Source organism: Danio rerio, chromosome 19 (genome assembly GCF_049306965.1).
Source record: "Danio rerio strain Tuebingen ecotype United States chromosome 19, GRCz12tu, whole genome shotgun sequence".
NCBI classification, from domain to species: Eukaryota; Metazoa; Chordata; class Actinopteri; order Cypriniformes; family Danionidae; genus Danio; species Danio rerio.
Genome location: NC_133194.1, coordinates 12264369 through 12281999, shown reverse-complemented (window position 1 = coordinate 12281999; position 17631 = coordinate 12264369). Strand labels below are relative to the sequence as shown.

The 17631-nt window shown below is 32.7% G+C and overlaps 1 protein-coding gene across 2 annotated transcripts in view; it reads left to right on the top strand.

Annotated features, from left to right (window-relative positions):
• The window catches only part of si:dkey-240h12.4, a 41808-nt gene extending 26240 nt beyond the window's left edge, over positions 1-15568 (top strand). For both annotated transcript variants that reach the window (XM_678062.10, XM_021468288.3), the window contains exons 6-12: positions 4584-4632; positions 6700-6726; positions 7787-7939; positions 10171-10216; positions 10335-10424; positions 11029-11115; positions 14662-15568. In XM_678062.10, the coding sequence (XP_683154.4) occupies positions 4584-4632; positions 6700-6726; positions 7787-7939; positions 10171-10216; positions 10335-10424; positions 11029-11115; positions 14662-14742 (533 nt within the window). In that variant the 3' untranslated portion in view covers positions 14743-15568. The remainder of the gene's footprint in view (positions 1-4583; positions 4633-6699; positions 6727-7786; positions 7940-10170; positions 10217-10334; positions 10425-11028; positions 11116-14661) is intronic.
• The last annotated feature ends 2063 nt before the right edge of the window (positions 15569-17631 follow it).

Sequence of the window (17631 nt, the reverse complement as noted above, 5' to 3'; positions counted from 1 at the left end):
GCTGATCTGGGACCTTTAGCCAAGACAGATTACTGTGCATATTTTAGATACTTTTTAAAATGTCAATTAAAAAAAAAAAGGAAAGTTTTGCTGAATAAAAAGTGCATATATACAGCTATATATTTGCTTGTTTTGACACATTCAAAATGTGTGACTAAGAAATAATTATTCTTTTTGGTGTAGTCAGAGATAAATTTGGTAAATCCTTAATTTTGAGCCCTAAAAAAGTCATGTTAAATAAAAACCAATTGCAATGCGACACAACCCATTTGCTCATGCACACTGAGCAAGCTCACACACAACACACACAAACAGAAATAAATGAAATAAATGAGGAGGCATGTGGACCACACAACATCTAAATCAAGTCATTTTAGCATGTCAAAGTCACTTATATTAATACAAAATATATTTTCCAAGCAACAAAATTGTGGCTAGTGAAAATGGCAAGTGGCTAGTAATGTTGGAAATGTACTAGCCACAGTTGCTGGTGATCAAAAAAGTTAATGTAAAGCCCTGGTCACAACAATAAATAGAAAATCTGAAACAGTAGGTATAGTTAATATTAATATTAAACAATACAAATAAATTTTAAATAACATCTTAAATGATAAACATATAATTACATTTATTTTATTAGCTATGTGCAGTGTTGGGTAAGTTACTTTTAAAAAGTAATCGGTTACAAATTACTAACTACTACAGGAAAACTGTAATCTAATTACATTACTAATTACTTCATGTAAAAAGTAATCCGATGACTAATTACTTTACTTTTTAAGTTACTTTTAAAACATATAAAATATACCTATAAAAATACAAAATATACTGCAGCTCTTTCAGTGATTTGATGATCACTAAAAAACATTACAATAGGTTTATCACAGCAGCTTAACATATTCAAAGGACTTAAAGAGTTCATCCAAAACTTAAAATTCTCTCATCATTCACTTGTTCCAATCCTGTTTGTCTTTTTTTTCTTCAAAAGAAGGACATAAAGAAACTTAGAAACCTGTAACCATTGACATCTATAGTATGTAAATGCACTGCAGTGTTTGGGTCTTCTGTGTTTGTCTGAGGTAATTAGTCTACTGAAATGTGTATATTCTAAAGTATGAAGCTGATCGGTCAATATGCGCACTCACTTAAAAGACAAGATATGTGAACTTCCCCAAGCAGCTAAATGCTTCTATTCACATTCAGAAGGTACCTTCACTCCCGATCTTGCACAAAAGTCCAATTTAGCCTGTTTAGGCTGAGTTGGACCACCATGTATTTGGTGACGTGTATTGTCGTAGAATGCTTTCTATTCAAGTGCTTGAATAATAAGATATATAAACAGTACTTTCAATAGTTCATTTGTCATTTACTAATTCTGAATTATGATCTTAAAAACCTCCAACTACTTTTAAATACAAATGGTTTATAAACACTGCAATACTTAATTTAGTAATGAAATATCAACCAGTCACAAATTGTGGAAGTACAATTATTAGGCACATTATAAATGTAGTTATAAGTCAATAACAAAGCATTTGTAGCTGCAGCTATAAACTGCTTACTAATGTTTATTAATGAGGAGTTAATGCTTAACAAATGATGAGTTCACTAGATGGTAATGCTTAATAAATTATTCATAGTGTGTAGTTATTATAAAGTGTTACCAAATCTTCATAATTTTAACATCATATATTAAATAATAAAATGTAGTAAACTAGTTACTAGTTCCTGTGAATTATAATTACTTCCTATAATAAACATTTAAAATATTTATTATCTTTTTACTGTAAATGGGAGAGTAAAAAACTGCGAGTGTCAGTATTGGTATTATGACTAGTAATATAATTTAAGTAATTTATAAGTTTTTAATGATTAAAATAATTAGGGTGTCCTTGATGAACAAAACTTTAGGCCTTAAAAAGTCTTAAATCTTCTGAAATATTCAGTTGTGGGTCTTAAATCTTTTTTAAACAGGTCTTAATTTTTCTTTGTTTATGCATTGCTACCCAATGTGGCCAATATTCATCCAATCACCAACAATCCAAACCTAAAATTTTTTATTTAAAGAAATAATTTTCCTTCCAATAACATTTGTTTACATGTTCCCCATGTATTTACAGCTAAGGACAATGACCTGGACAGATTGTTGTGCATACATTTAGTTTATTATAGTTTTCAAAACTTTTAAAACATTTGTAAAAAATGTTTTTTAAAGAAAGTTTATGTTGTAAAAAATGTTTATATAACCAGATCTTGCTTGTTATGACACAATATCTAAAGTATAACATTTTTGTTATTATTATTATTATTGTTGTTTTTTATTATTAAATGTCTTAAATTGTAATAATTCTTTTGATACAGCAAATAAAAATCTTTTTTATCTGGGCAATTTGACAAACTCTTTAGCGTTTAGCCCTTCATGAGTCTAAATTTTCATTCATAATGGTCTTTAAAAGTCTTAGATTTAACTTGCTGAAACCTGCAGAAACCCTGAATAATTAATAATTGATGACTTAAGTGTGATTGACTTAAAAACAGGGTGGAGGGAGTAAATTGTTTTACACATTGAGAAAGGCGTTGATCTGAAAATGTTTGTGGTTTTGTTTCCTGAGAAATATGAAATTAAAAAATAATTAAATGATTAAATGTTCATATCACTTATAGTTAAAATAAGCTATATCTAAAGAATTTGCATGGTGCAAACACTTAATACCATATTGGTCAAACCAAGTTTTGAATTATCTCTTCATGTGAGTGGGCAGAAATAGTCTGCTGCCTGATATAAAGCAGACCCTTTGTTCAAAGTGACTACTTCACTTATCATGAGGACGTCCTTTGTAAACAACTAGAGGTTAAGTGTTTTTTTTAAGCAGATATGACCAACTGTGATCTCAGTGAGTTTCCAGTTCCTGAGTCAGAACTACCGTCAGCTCCCAAAATCCTCGAAACCTAAACAATCACCAGGACTTTGTCATATAAAACAGACTTTCACTTCAAATTTATCCACTTTAAATGCACTGTTACCCAAAATTACTGATTATAATTAAAAATTCACTGTACACACACCCTCATGTTGTTCAAAGGGTTTGTAGTCATGAGGGTGAGTAAATGTGGGAACATATTTATTTTGATTTTGTTTTTAATCAAGAAAATTGTCTTAATGGAAAGTTAGTGTTTGGTTTGTAGAGAATAATTATGTTGTTATTCCGCTGGTTTAACTTTTTACAATAAAGATGCATTATTTATTGATTCGTTTTTAAATAATTACATTTATTGGCTTTTTATTTCAGAAGTAAAACATATAAGGAAAAGTACAAACTTATTCTAAAACATCAGGAATTAAACAAACAAATGAAAAGGTGTATCAAAATTAGTTAATTAATTACATAGATATACATAAAAAATATTAAAATAAAATTCAACACACTGTTTTTGTACAGTGCATTGCACAGCTCTTTCAATGTACTATTTTGTCTTTTGTTTGATCTGCATTAGTTAATGATAGTTAATGTATGCATTAACATGAACAACCAATGAACAGTACATTAATTACATCACATAATATTCAAGTACATTTATAAAAGTATTCATTTATTGTTAGGCTTTTTAAATTATATTAACAAGCCCGGTGTTGAATTTAAATTATAAATGTGTTAATGTTAAAAATTAAAGTATTAGCATTAAGTTCATAAGTAAATATATTAGCTTAACTATTTCAGCCTTATTGTAAAGTGTGCAAGGCAACCCTAGATGCCGATGGCCTAATCTGATTTAATGATCGATGCAAAGCTAAGCTAAAAGTGCTCTTGCCAGACCCAGTGGTCGTCTGAATGGATTAAAAAACAGTAAAACTCAATTGTTTTACACTAGAAGACTTGTAAAATGAGCTTATTTTTTAAAAGTGTGTTTCTTTAGGGTCACGTTGAGCCTGTGAGATTGATCCGAAAGCACAAAAAGACTACAACATTCTATTCGCAGGTTATATTGATACTCATTCATTTATTCATTTTCCTTCGGCTTAATCACTTATTTAACAGTGGTTGCCACAGCGGAATGAACCACCAACTATTCTGGCACATATTCACAGTGGATCCCCTTCCAGCTACAATTCAGTACTGGAAAACACCCATACACTCTCATTCACACACACAGTCATACACAATTTTGTTTACTCAATTTACTTATACCGCATGTTTTTGGACTGTGGGGGAAACCAGAGTAGCCGGAGGAAACCCACACAGACATGGAGAGAACATGCAAACTCCACACAGAAATGCTGGTCCAGCTGGGACTCGAACCAGCGATCTTCTATTCCTCTGAACATGTCTTCATATTACTTGTGCATATTTTAAAAAATCTCCAAAGTGAGCACAGTCATCTGCTGCGACGTAAACACGAGCCGCTACTCTCAAAGAATGCACTTAATCATGTCCTTTTTCTTTTCAGTTTGTCTTCTTAAAAATGTTCCTCTGTCTGGCCAAGGCTGGGAAATGTTTGATTAATGTAGAAAAATGCTGAAGGTTATGTGAGCTTGAGTTGTAGAGCTTTCATTTTGTTTAAAATGTTTTTACTTTGTGTTTCAGCGCCTGAGATCATCAACTATGAACCTCTCGGTACGGCTGCAGACATGTGGTAAGATTAGTAACAAGCACTCATACCTTAATTCAAATATAGCTATAAGGGACTTTTCGGGCATGTTCAGACTTGATTCGTCTTCCTCCGGCATCTACTGGTGCTCGTTTAATGTGTGTATCTGTCTCAGCATGTATATGTAGTTCTTCAACACAATATCCAGCTAAATGTGGATGTCGTGTGCAAAATGTTGTCAGAAGGTAAACTATTTTAGCTTTTGACAAAACGCAGTAGCTGCCATGTGCCGAGCCAAAGACAACAGTTCATATCTGGTTAGCATAATGTTAGCTTAAAACATGTTGGGTTTACATCTCATTCATTCTTGAAGCTCAGCTGGTAGAGCATGGCACTAACAAAGATAAAGCCATGGCTTTATTTTATAGAGGACGTTATTTCATAAAATCTGAAGTAAAAGTAGCTGTGGGTATTAACCTTTGTATTACATTTTTTTAAAGACATTTTTTATTTATTTTTTTATTTTCATAATTTGGCTTCATTTAATTTAATGATTGTAATAGTAATTTATTATTTTAAGAGCTGTGAGATTAGTTTGTATATCAACGATTTTAATAATTAGATTTATCTAAATATTGTAATATATAATATAATGTAGATTTAAGCTATAATTAGAATGATAATCTGCTCAAATATTATATTATTATTATCAGTTTTAAATGTATAATATTTGAATATATTTTTTTATTTTATATAAATGTTTTTATTTTAATTAAAAGAGTTTTTTATAAAATACTGTTTTGTTTAATATTATATTAAAATATCAAGCGTAAAATATTTATGTTAAATGTTTTATTTATTACTGTTTATATATTGTATGGAAAATAATTTATGAAAAAATGTTACAAAAATATTGTAATAATAATAATAATTATATATATATATATATATATATATATATATATATATATATATATATATATATATATATATATATATATATATATATATATATATATATATATATATATATATATATATAATTATAGTGAATGAGTGTGTGGATGTTTCCCAGAGATGGGTTGCGGCTGGAAGGGCATCCGCTGCGTAAAAGCATGCTGGATAAGTTGGCGGTTGATTCCGCTGTGGTGACCCCGGATTAATAAAGGGACTAAGCTGACAAGAAAATGAATGAATGAATTTTAAGCTGTCTCACGGCCCATCTGCAGGATCGATGAGGCCCACTAGTTGAGAATCCCTGCTTTAAACCTCTAAAGATCTGATTCCTTTATCTTAGTTTTAATACAACAGAAACTTCATGTTAATATTAAGCATTTCTTTCAAGTCTTTTATTATTATTATTTAAATACAAAAAATACAGTATGAGCAATGTACAGTGCATAGACCTTCTTACAGTAAAGGCACTAACAATCAATAATCAACAATAAACAAACAAACAAACAAACAATAAATAAATCAATCTTTATCATGATGGGCATAGTCTCTGAACTTTTAATTGCTTCTTGTATGTTAGCTCCAATAGTGCACCTTGTCATTTATTTAGAAAATAAACCTGTGTATTTACTACTTCAAACTGTTCTTGCGCTCTTCCATCTCACGACATAAACAAATAGATGAACAAATAAACTCTGCTTGCTGTAGTTTACACAGGACTGGCGGGAAATATGCATTGATACAGCTTTATTGTATGTGGTATGTTGTTTATTTTGATATGTTAACTGTTTTGTGGTGTTTAGCGCTCCTCTGCGCATTCACAGAGAGAGATCAGCGGCATCTCTGTTCCTCTATAAACGTTTCTTTTTCCGAGTGAAGCTATTTTAATGTTTAAAATGCAGACTCATGGTCGCACTAAAATATCCCCAAATTGTTTGTGTATACAAAGTTCACACATACTATAATGTCACGCAGAGATCTTGTTTTTTTTTTTTTTTTTGGACTTACATGGTTGTTCGTCACACGCACTCAATTAACAGTAAATAGAAATGATCTTTTAGTTATTCAAATTTTTTATTTTGCATGATAAATACATTAGAATAAACTTTCCAATTCATTTATTCATGTTTGCATGTTCTTGTGCTTTTTTTTTTCCAGGAGTATCGGTGTCATTACCTACATTCTGTAAGTAATCTTCCATTGTTCATCATAACATAACCCTGATAGTGAATCCTTTTAGATTCATTCTGAACACCAAAGTCCTTCTCCCCACATTCATATTTGAACTGGGATATAATTCAGCTCTGAAAGAAAGCCTCCTTTGACAAGCAGTGTGTTTTGTCAAGTTTATAGGTCAGGTCCTGTGGGATGAGATCAGTTCTGTCAGAAATGAAGCACACCAGATATAGAGGAGATAACCAACAGATTGCTCACTGTGAGCCTTTCAGCTTTAACCAGGGATAAGGAGGTTCATCTTAAATCTAGCGTGTCCTTTTTTATATTAATAATTTCTACAACCCCAGGTTATTGTGGAGGGATATTACATGTGTCAGCTTTCATAGAAACTTCAATATCGATCTAATAAAAAACTTGTGCTGTCTCTTTTAGATTCTCTAGTCTAGGCAAATCCAAATATATATATATATACAGTTGAAGTCAAAATTATTAGTCCCCCTGAATTTTTAGACCACTTGTTTATTTTTTCCCCAATTTCTGTTTAACGGAGAGCAAATTTTTTCAACACATTTCTAAACATAATAGTTTTAATAACTCATCTCTAATAACTGATTTATTTTATCTTTGCCATGATGACAGTAAATAATATTTTACTAGACATTTTTTCAAGACACTTTTATACAGCTTAAAGTGACATTTAAGGGCTTAACTGAGTTAATTAGGTTACCTAGGCAGGTAAGGGTAGTTAGGCAAGTTATCGAATAACAGTGGTTTGTTCTGTAGATTATCGAGAAAAAAATATAGCTTAAAGGGGCTAATAATTTTATCCCTAAAATTGTGTTTAAAAAATTAAAAGCTGCTTTTATTCTAGCCGAAATATAACAAAAAAGACTTTCTCCAGAAGAAAACATATTATCAGACATACTGTGAAAATATCCTTGCTCTGTTAAATATTTGGAAAATATTTAAAAAAGAAGAACATTTTTTGAAGGGGGCTAATAATTCTGACTTCAATTATATATATATATATATGTATATTTGTGGTATTTATGTATATTTTTGTCATCAGTTTGAGTGGCCTGTCACCGTTCCAAGGCGAGACGGATGAAGAGACGCTGAGAAACATTGTGTCAATGAACTATGAGTTTGAGCCTCATTTCTTCAGCCAAACCACCAACATGGCCAAAGACTTCATCCAGAAACTACTAGTTAAAGACCAGAGGTAATAATAAATGGCTAAGATAAATGATGGTTTTGAGTGAAGCAACATTTCCCAAAACATTTATGTACTTATTACTGTTATGCCGAGATCACACTGCACGATTTTAGCCCTGATTTTGCTCGCTGAAAAATATTGTCAACATGCATTCCTGTCTCTCTTTTCACTGTTTTATTCCAATAAAGGTTAAACACTCCAAATATATATTTAAAATATATGACCATAACGGTCAAATTTGCTGCATACATTCAAAGTCCCTTTTAGGCAAGTCATTTCACTCAGACAGTATGCTCAGGCAGTCTTTCTGGATGGGGAAACATTAAACTGTTTGGCAAGCTTTCGATTACATTACATATTTGGAATCACTAATAAAATAAGCAACAATAAGCAACAATTGTCAAATCGGCATATTTTCAGGTTGCCTGAGCTAAGTTGTGGGACATACCTAAATACTTGATGTTATCTGTTAAAGGTGTTTTCTTTAAGTATGTTTAGCCTGCATTAATGCATTATGTTCAAGCTGCACAAGTAAACATTAAAAGATTGTGATCTCAGTTCAAACCTGCGCAACATGAATGATAAATGATAATGATTTGCATGTTTATTAATCCTTCGAAGCGCTGCATTCAAATCTGCGTTTGATCAAGAGATTCAGTTTTTATACTTTTTCAGTTAGTTACATACAATTAAATAAGAAGTACCGGGAGAAGTTTATAGTTCAGATATAAACTAATGTTTATGGTCAAGATTAAAAACACCATTTAATGGAACCTGACGCTGGTGAATGTTGTAGCAATTACATTGTGTAACCAATGGGTGGCGACAAACATCCATCAAAATTATGTCACTGAATAGGTTTTCAAAAATGATCCACCTATAATGAAACATGAAGTTTTATGTGTGAGTTGTTGAATCATTAATTGAAAATAAATATGTGTTATACAAGATGTTAGATTTCTATATTTAGCATTGTCAGCAACAGTAGCAAAGATTCATTCATTCATTTTCTTTTCGACTTAGTACCTTTATTAATCTGGGGTCACCACAGCGGAATCAACCGCCAACTTATCCAGCATATGTTTTACTATATGCTGTATACTATATACTATATTACTATAACCCATACACACTCATTCGCACACATACATACACTATGGACTATTTAGCCAACCCAATTCACTTTTACCGCATGTCTTTAGACTGTGGAAACCAGAGCACCCGGGGGAAACCCATGCAAATGCATGGAGAACATGCAAACTCCAGACAGAAACGCCAACTGACCCAGCTGAGGCTCAAACCAGCGACCTTCTTGCTATGAGGCGACAGCACTATCTATTGCGGCACTGCATCGCCCAGTAGCAAAGATCATTTTTCATATTGATTATTTTTCTTTTTTCAGCTGGTTCTTTCTTGATTTTTATTTTTAAGAAAATTACAGGTTCTAAGTTGTTTGTTAAAACCAATGTTTTTTTTTTTTTGCTGTTATCATTTTGTAGAAATGAAAAACAAAGGACATTTGTCTCCTCTCTTTTTTACTGATCCGAAAAATGGTCCAATCCATGACTCAAAAAAATGTAGAGATTACTCATTTGCATTTAAAGAGATGTATGAAAGGAGCAACATAGTGGCGCAGTAGGTAGTGCTGTCGCCTCACAGCAAGAAGGTCGCTGGGTCGCTGGTCTGAACCTCAACTCAGATGGCATTTCTGTGTGGAGTTTGCATGTTCTCCCTGCGTTCGCATGGGTTTCCTCCGGGTGCTCCGGTTTCCCCCACAGTCCAAAGACATGTGGTACAGGTTAATTGGTTAGGCTAAATTGTCCATAGTGTATGAGTGTGTGTGGATGTTTCCCAGAGATGGGTTGCGACTGGAAGGGCATACGCTGCATAAAAACCTGCTGGGTAAGTTGGCGGTTGATTCCGCTTTGGCGACTCCGGATTAATAAAGGGACTAAGCCGACAAGAAAATGAATGAATAAATGAGATGCATGAAATAAATTTCAATCAATCAATCAATCAATCAATCAATCAATCAATCAATCAATCAATCAATCAATCAATCAATCAACCAATCTGTCTATCTTTAAAAACTCAAACAATCTCTAGGTTGTGTCAGATCATTATACCTAAATCAAGTTGCTCTTTTACATTTTTAACAGCTTTGTGAAACTATTTACCTGTTGGATCCTTTTTCAGAGTTAAATATTGTTATTCTACTTCTTTGCCTTTGTGTTTAGTGAAAGAATGACAGCAGAAGAGTGTCTCATTCACCCCTGGATTAAGGTGGGATGACTAAACCTTCACCTTTCCTCTTTTTATTTCCTTACAGTAGTATTTTGTGGTATGATTATAAAACACTTATGACTTACAGTGTTTCACATCTGTTTCTTTGTTCTTGCAGCCTCTCAATAGAACTCAGATAGCGAAGAGGAACCGCTCCTCCATCAACATGAAGAACTTTAAGAAGTTCAACGCTAGGAGGAAATGGAAGGTCTGTGTTTGTGTGCTTGTTTTTTAGACACCACCGCTGTGTGTTTTGTCATCATGGTCATCGAGACTTGTTATTGGCTGAAGGGTGTAACTTGCGACACCCACAAACCAGCTTTTTTCATTACTATTTGTGCATCTTTCTTTGTTGTTACTGTCTTTCAGTCTCTTTCAATCAACCTGTCCATAGATTCTATGACTGATTCTGTGCTATTGCATCATTCTATTTATCTGTTTATTTGACAGAGATGTTTCACATCATGCAATCATATAGACTTTTTTAATCATCATGATGTCTCCTAAAAAGATTATTACGCTTAGATGTGTTATTCATCTTCTTGCTGTTTTACATGCTTTTGTACACAAGAAGCTTCAGTAAAGCAGTGTAAAAATGACTGAACTGTTTCTTTAAGAGTCCAAACAAGTTGCTAATGTTAACCTTACCTTAGTTGACTCAGATGACTCACTTCTCTAACCAACAGCAGTCAGAAATGTAAAGAGAGACACCTGCTGTTCAGTCTTTGCATTAATCTTTGCTCTGTTTATGTCTGAATAGACTGCAATGCTTGTTAAATCTGTATTTTTTTATGTTTATTTCCTTATTTTAGATGTCCTTTAACATGGTTTCGGCTTGCAACCGGCTGTGTCGACTGCAGATACTGTGTAAAGCTCGTGGTACAGAGCAACAAGAACTGGTATGAGTGCAATTTTTATATTTCATTCAATTTTCATCAGCCACAGTAGAATGAACCACCAACTATTCAAGCATATGTTTTATGCAGTGGAAACCCTTTCAGCCACAACCAAGTACTGGGAAAAAAGCATGTTAATAATTTTAAATTTCAAACACTTAAATAGTCAAAAGAAAAACATGTTTAGAAGAATAAGAAACTGAATGTATTATGGGGAGGTTGAATAAGTAGTTTCTAATCATTTATTTAAATTTCAAGCAATTAAGCAAGAAAAATATTATTATTAATTATTATTATTCTTTAGAATGTTTGTCTTGTGACATTTTAAAGAGCGTACTGTAAGCACACTAACCTTTTAGAGTAATTGCTCAATTTCTAAAATATATTTTTTTATATTTTCTTGTATGTTGTCTGGATATGATAAAAAATTATATTACTTTTTTACTGTAAAGAATTTTAGTTTTATATGTTATTTCACATAATTACTTAATATACTTTAAAGAAATAAATACATATCATTTGCATAAATGAAAGACATTACAATAAACACAACAATTAAGTTCTGGATAAATTAATCACATTTTTAATTTAAGATTAATTTTAGTTTGATTGAGATATTACTAGAGCACTGAGATCTTATTTGTAACTATAGAACTATATAATACTTTTATTTAGTAAAGGTACATTTACATGAGTGTGTGTGAGAATGAGGCCCCATTTACACTAATACGTTTTAGTTTTAATGCAGAGTTTTAGAGTGAAAATGATCACACTGGCGTTTCAGCTAGCGTTTCTGAACAACTCTCCGTCCACACTATACTGCTGAAAACGCACATCTTATGACCTCACACAAACTCTTGCATGCACTTCAGCATATGCGCGCGTCTGAGCTCCAGGCAGTCAGCGGGTGCTTTGAGCACATCTACCCAGATGGGAGCTGTTTATGTCAGACTGTACATCAAGGATCTACCGTTGGATCTAATCTCACTATATTTGTTAAATGTGATATTTAATTCATCTTGTTGTCTAAACCTAGCAACATATTTTCTAGTTTTGGTCTTTTGAATCTATTACTTTTTCTCAGGTAATGTGTTTAGGCTGAGCGCAAAGATAGGTTAATATTAGGGGTGTAACGATTTATCGTTGTACGATTTATTGCGATGCAAAAATGTCACAATATGCATCGTGGCGTTATGACGATTTGATTACGATATGACGTCCGTATTCTCTTATTAGTTGAGCTGTTTGCACGTGAGCTACGTTCCACCTGCTGTCGCACGTGAGTTCAGATTGCAGCAGCAGTAATGTTAGCAGACCAAGATGAGTGGAGCCGAAATAGAGGATGGCCCATCCTCTCAAAATCAGACGTCTGGCAACATTTCGGTTGTACAGTCATTGCTTTAGACTCGCTCGCTTTTTGACACGCATACTGGGTCAAACATCCTAAGTTTTAAAGTCTTCACAGTGATTTACTTTGCACAGCGACAGGGACACCTCCTAATGGTGTTGAAAGAGTCACATACTGTATTTATAAGGTACAATTCACCCTAAAATATCATTCTGTCTTCATATATTGATGTATTGGCGGCCGCAAAATCACACATGACGTGAGCTGACGTGAGTTGTTACTACAGAGGGCGGACTTTGATAGACGCGCGCGTATGGCAAGTCGTTTTAGCATTTAAACCTTTGTTCTGACTATCCATAAATATATTTAGAGATATCTCTAATTATATTTTGACTAGTCATAATTATAATTCGACTAGTCAGAATGACAATTAGAGATATCTGCAATTACAATTGTACTAGTACGAAATCAGATTGGAGATATCTGCAAATATATTATGACTAGTCATATTCCTCCTTTGACTTCCATTGAAAAATATTTGCAGATATCTCTAAATGAGTTTTGACTGGTCACAATTGTAATTAGAGATATCTCTAAATGAATTTAATTAAATATGAATTAAATACCTGGAAATGTGGATTTTTTTTTGCACACACAAAAAACGCAAGTGACCAAGCAAAGCCTTAAGCTCTTACTGTTAAATTCAATTGAATAGAAAGCTTATTTTTTTGCACCTTTATTTAAATTTTTCCTTAATTTTGTCTCTGTCATTTCAATAATATTTTTAAGAAGTTTTTTAATTGTTTTATTTTCCAGAGACAGGCCTGTTTAATTTATTTTCTTAAAGAAGGTTCAGTTTAACAAGTTGAAACAAAAGAAATACATAAAAAATAGTTTACTTGGTAAAATTTGCATTTCAGTTTAATTTTCAATTTTTATTCCAAATATCGTGATACATATCGAATCGTGAACATTATATCGTGATACACATCGTATCGTGAGCTGAGTGTATCGTTACACCCCTAGTTAATATATCAATTAATGTAATATGGTACATTACGCGTACACTGATTCTGCACATTTGACTAATTGCTTGCCTTTATTTTCTATAATGTATAAACTTATTGTACGTTATACTTTTATAATGGCCATTATTGATTATTAAAATTGATATTGAGCAAAAGAGAGGGTATGTTTCATATTTTCAATGAAAATAAAAGGAGGCAGTTATCTTATAGGCTCTTGGCTTTGTTCTAAATATGCATACAGTGAAAATGACAGTCTTCCTGACAGTCTTCAAGATGTTATAAATATGCAGCTACACAACGCCTCAACATTTTTGTTGTCTATGAAGTTGCTAATATCAAAATGAAAATAGGCAATTCCTTATATCTTGTTTTCATTTTATTGTTAAGATCAGGGCCAGGGTGTTGTGAATGAGGTTATAAAGTACACTGTTACCTTTGAAGTTTTTACCAGACATGTCCTCGGGAGTTTGTTTTCCATATTAAACTTACGATGTCTGATCTTACAAGGAGAGGATGCAAGACTGAGCTTTGTGTAGGCTACTTAATATTGAGGTAAAAACCCCTGCAGCCCCGCTTCCGCGTAGTGGAAAACTCTAAAACTCCAGCGTAGTGTGGACGGATGGCGTAACCGCAAAACTTATGCGTTTTAAAACTAAAATGTATTTGTGTAAACAGGGCCTAAGAGAGAGTATGGATGTTTCCCAGCATGGTGCTGGGTTGTGGCTGGAAGGGTATTCGCACACATATGCCAGAGTAGTTTGCGGTTCCTTCCGCTGTGGCAACCCCTGATAAATTAAGGACCAAGCCAAAGGAAAATGAATGAATGAATTAATTAATTTTTTAAAAAAGACAATAAAAATTTCAAAGCGCTGTTCCTTTTTACAGTTTCTAGACAGTAAATGCAATAAAAAATGATGAAGTTCACCCGAAAATGAGCATTTCATCACCATTAACTGGCACTCAAGTGGTTCTGAACCATTATGGATGTCTTTCCTCTGTGAAACACAAAATAATAAACAAAAACCTCAACATTTTTCAAAATATCTTCTTTTGTGTTTAACAGAAGAACAAGTGGAGGATGAGTAAATGTTGACAGAATTTTTATTTTTGTGTGAAAAATATCTTGTTAACTGTTATACATAAATAAGCATTTCTTCACTTTTTTCCACCTAGAGAGACTGCGAGAGTGATCAGGAGGACACAGGCACAAAACCAGCATCTCTGTTACGCAGACGGCTCAGTAGCAGCTCATAATTGTGACCTCTAGAGGGAGTCAGAAACACAAGCATCTCCATGTGAAGAGGAGGCAGCAGCAGCGCTCATTCAACCCAATAGGGGGAGACCGGCCCATCCACAGGCCAAAAACACAAGCGATTGCTCATATCCAGTTACAGCGGATGAGGTGATCTGAAGGAGGAATGGGGAATGGGGATCATTGTGGCTTTCAATTCTAATATGCAAGCATGTTCATAGAGTTCTACCTCTGACAGACTGAGTGTGACGCCTCTACCTGAAGTGCTGTTGACAGAATGGTCGGCTCTTGTGAAGGATGTACCTACAATATTCAGTTCTCCTGTTTTTAGCTGTGGATTTATTTTTAGTGGGATTACAACATTAGTTTAGGGGTGCACTTATATATCAATGCCATATACAGTTTTATCATTAAATGTTTAGATTATTAGAAATGATTAGCCCTCCGGTGAAATTTGTATTCTTTTTAAAAATATTTTCCAAGTGATGTTTAATAGAGCAAAGAAAGCGTTTTTATTTTCTTTTGGCTGCAACAAAAAATATATAATAATATCATTTTTAGGGTTCATATTATTAGCTCCCTTTTTCCGATTGGCTAGATATCAAGCCACTTTTGTTCAATGACTTAAATACTTAAAATAACTAGTACAATCTTATGTACTGTCCTCATGGCAAAGACAAAAAAATATTAATTAGAATTTAGTTATTAAAACTTTTATGTTGAAAAATGTGTTGAAAAAAATCTCTGTTAAACAGCACTTGCAAAAACATGAAACAACAGAATGAAAGTTTCACAGGAGTAAAAATTTTAAAAAGATAGATAGATAGATAGATAGATAGATAGATAGATAGATAGATAGATAGATAGATAGATAGATAGATAGATAGATAGATAGATAGATAGATAGATAGATAGATAGATAGATAGATAGATAGATAGATATTGCATTTAAACAAAAGTAAACAATATTTACCTTTAGTTATGCTCAAAGACCATGGCCCATTTACACCTGGCTACACTCTCAGAAATAAAGGTACAAAATCTGTCACTGGGGCAATAGTATCTGGATGCAGCCTTTATGATGCATCTCTCATTAATGCAATGTCAAACACAATGCACTCAATGGAGCTAGTGACTTCACTGTGTACAAAATGTGTACCCTTTTAGTAACTTAAAGGCCCTAGTGACAGATTGTGTTCCTTTATTTCTGAGTGTGTACTATTTAGCTACTTTCAATAAAGTTATCTGATATCCTCATATCAGGCAAATAATTTATATACAGTTGAAGTTCAATTATTAGCCCCTCTTTGTTAAATATTTCCTAAATGATGTTTAACAGAGCAATGAGTTTTTCACAGTATGTCTGATAATATTTTTTCTTCTGGAGAAAGTCTTAATTGTTTTATTTCGGCTAGAATAAAACTAGTTTTTCATTTTTTAAAAAACATTTTAGGGTAAAAATTTAAAGCCCTTTTAAGCAATTTTTTTTTCTTTGATAGTCTACAGAAAAAAAATCACCATTATACAATACCTCGCCTAATTACCCTAACCTGCCTAGTTAACCTAATTAACCTAGTTAAGCCTTTAAATGTCACTTTAAGCTGAATAGAAGTGTCTTAAAAATATTTGGTCAAATATTATTTATTGTCATCACGGCAAAGATAAAATAAATCAATGATTAGAGATGAGTTATTAAAACTATTATGTTTAGAAATGGGTTGAAATTAAAGACAGGGGGGCTAATAATTCTGACTTCAACTGTACCTGTACATAGGAGTAAACTTTTCTTTTGAATCTTGAACCTTGTCAAGCACAATGAATGGTAGACTGATGAGTGATTTTATACACTACAAATGCCATGTGGTCATATATGCGTTTCTGACTACCTCTGTAATGTGGTTTAAAATGATAGAATAATGAAACATTTCATGTTTCACAACATATGATTGAATTAAATCGATTCTTAAAGAGGCAGTTCACTCAAAGATGTACTCACCATTTACTGACACTCAAGTGTTTTTCAACTAAATTTCTTTCTTCTGTTAAACAAAAAACAAGACATTCAGAAGAATGTTAAAAAGAAAAACAGCCATTGGCAGTTTTTAAGCATACCTTCTTTTGTGTTTAATAGAAGAAAGTAACTCAAACAAGGTGACTAAAACCCCCCTTAACTGTGAGGAAATGATCATTTTCATTTTTGGGTGAACTATCCCTTATAAATCAGGTGTAAATAGGTCAAAACCAAAAATTAAGAAAAATGTTTAGTGATTTAGTGTCTTAAAGGGTTAGTTCACCCCAAAATTAAAACGGTTATTATTTGTTCACCCTCATGTCATTCCAAACCTATATGAAATCTGTTCATCTTCCAAACACAAATGAAAATATTCACATGGATTAACATTTAAGCTTTGTTTGGTGAATGTTTACAGCAGTCATTTGACCACAGAAGCGGAAACATGCTTCCTTTATGCCTGAACCAATGAGGTTTGTTTGAGCTTCTACAAAAACCTAAAAAGTTTGTTTTTGTGCATCTTTGTGCTGATAAATATGTAAATGTGTATAAAAGAATGCTTATCATGTAAAGCATGGATGTGTTTCGAACCTGTAAGACCCACCTAATTTATATAGATCTTTTTTTTTTAGCAACATTTTAAAGAGTCAGAGTTTTTTGTAGGATGACTAGATTTTAGTCTATTGTCACTGACTGAGTCATTTTTAAGGCACAATATGTAAGACATTTTAAATTACATTATCCAAAAATCACTAGAACAGTATTATATATATATATATATATATATATATATATATATATATATATATATATATACACACACACACACACACACACACACACACACACACACACACACACACACACACACACACACACA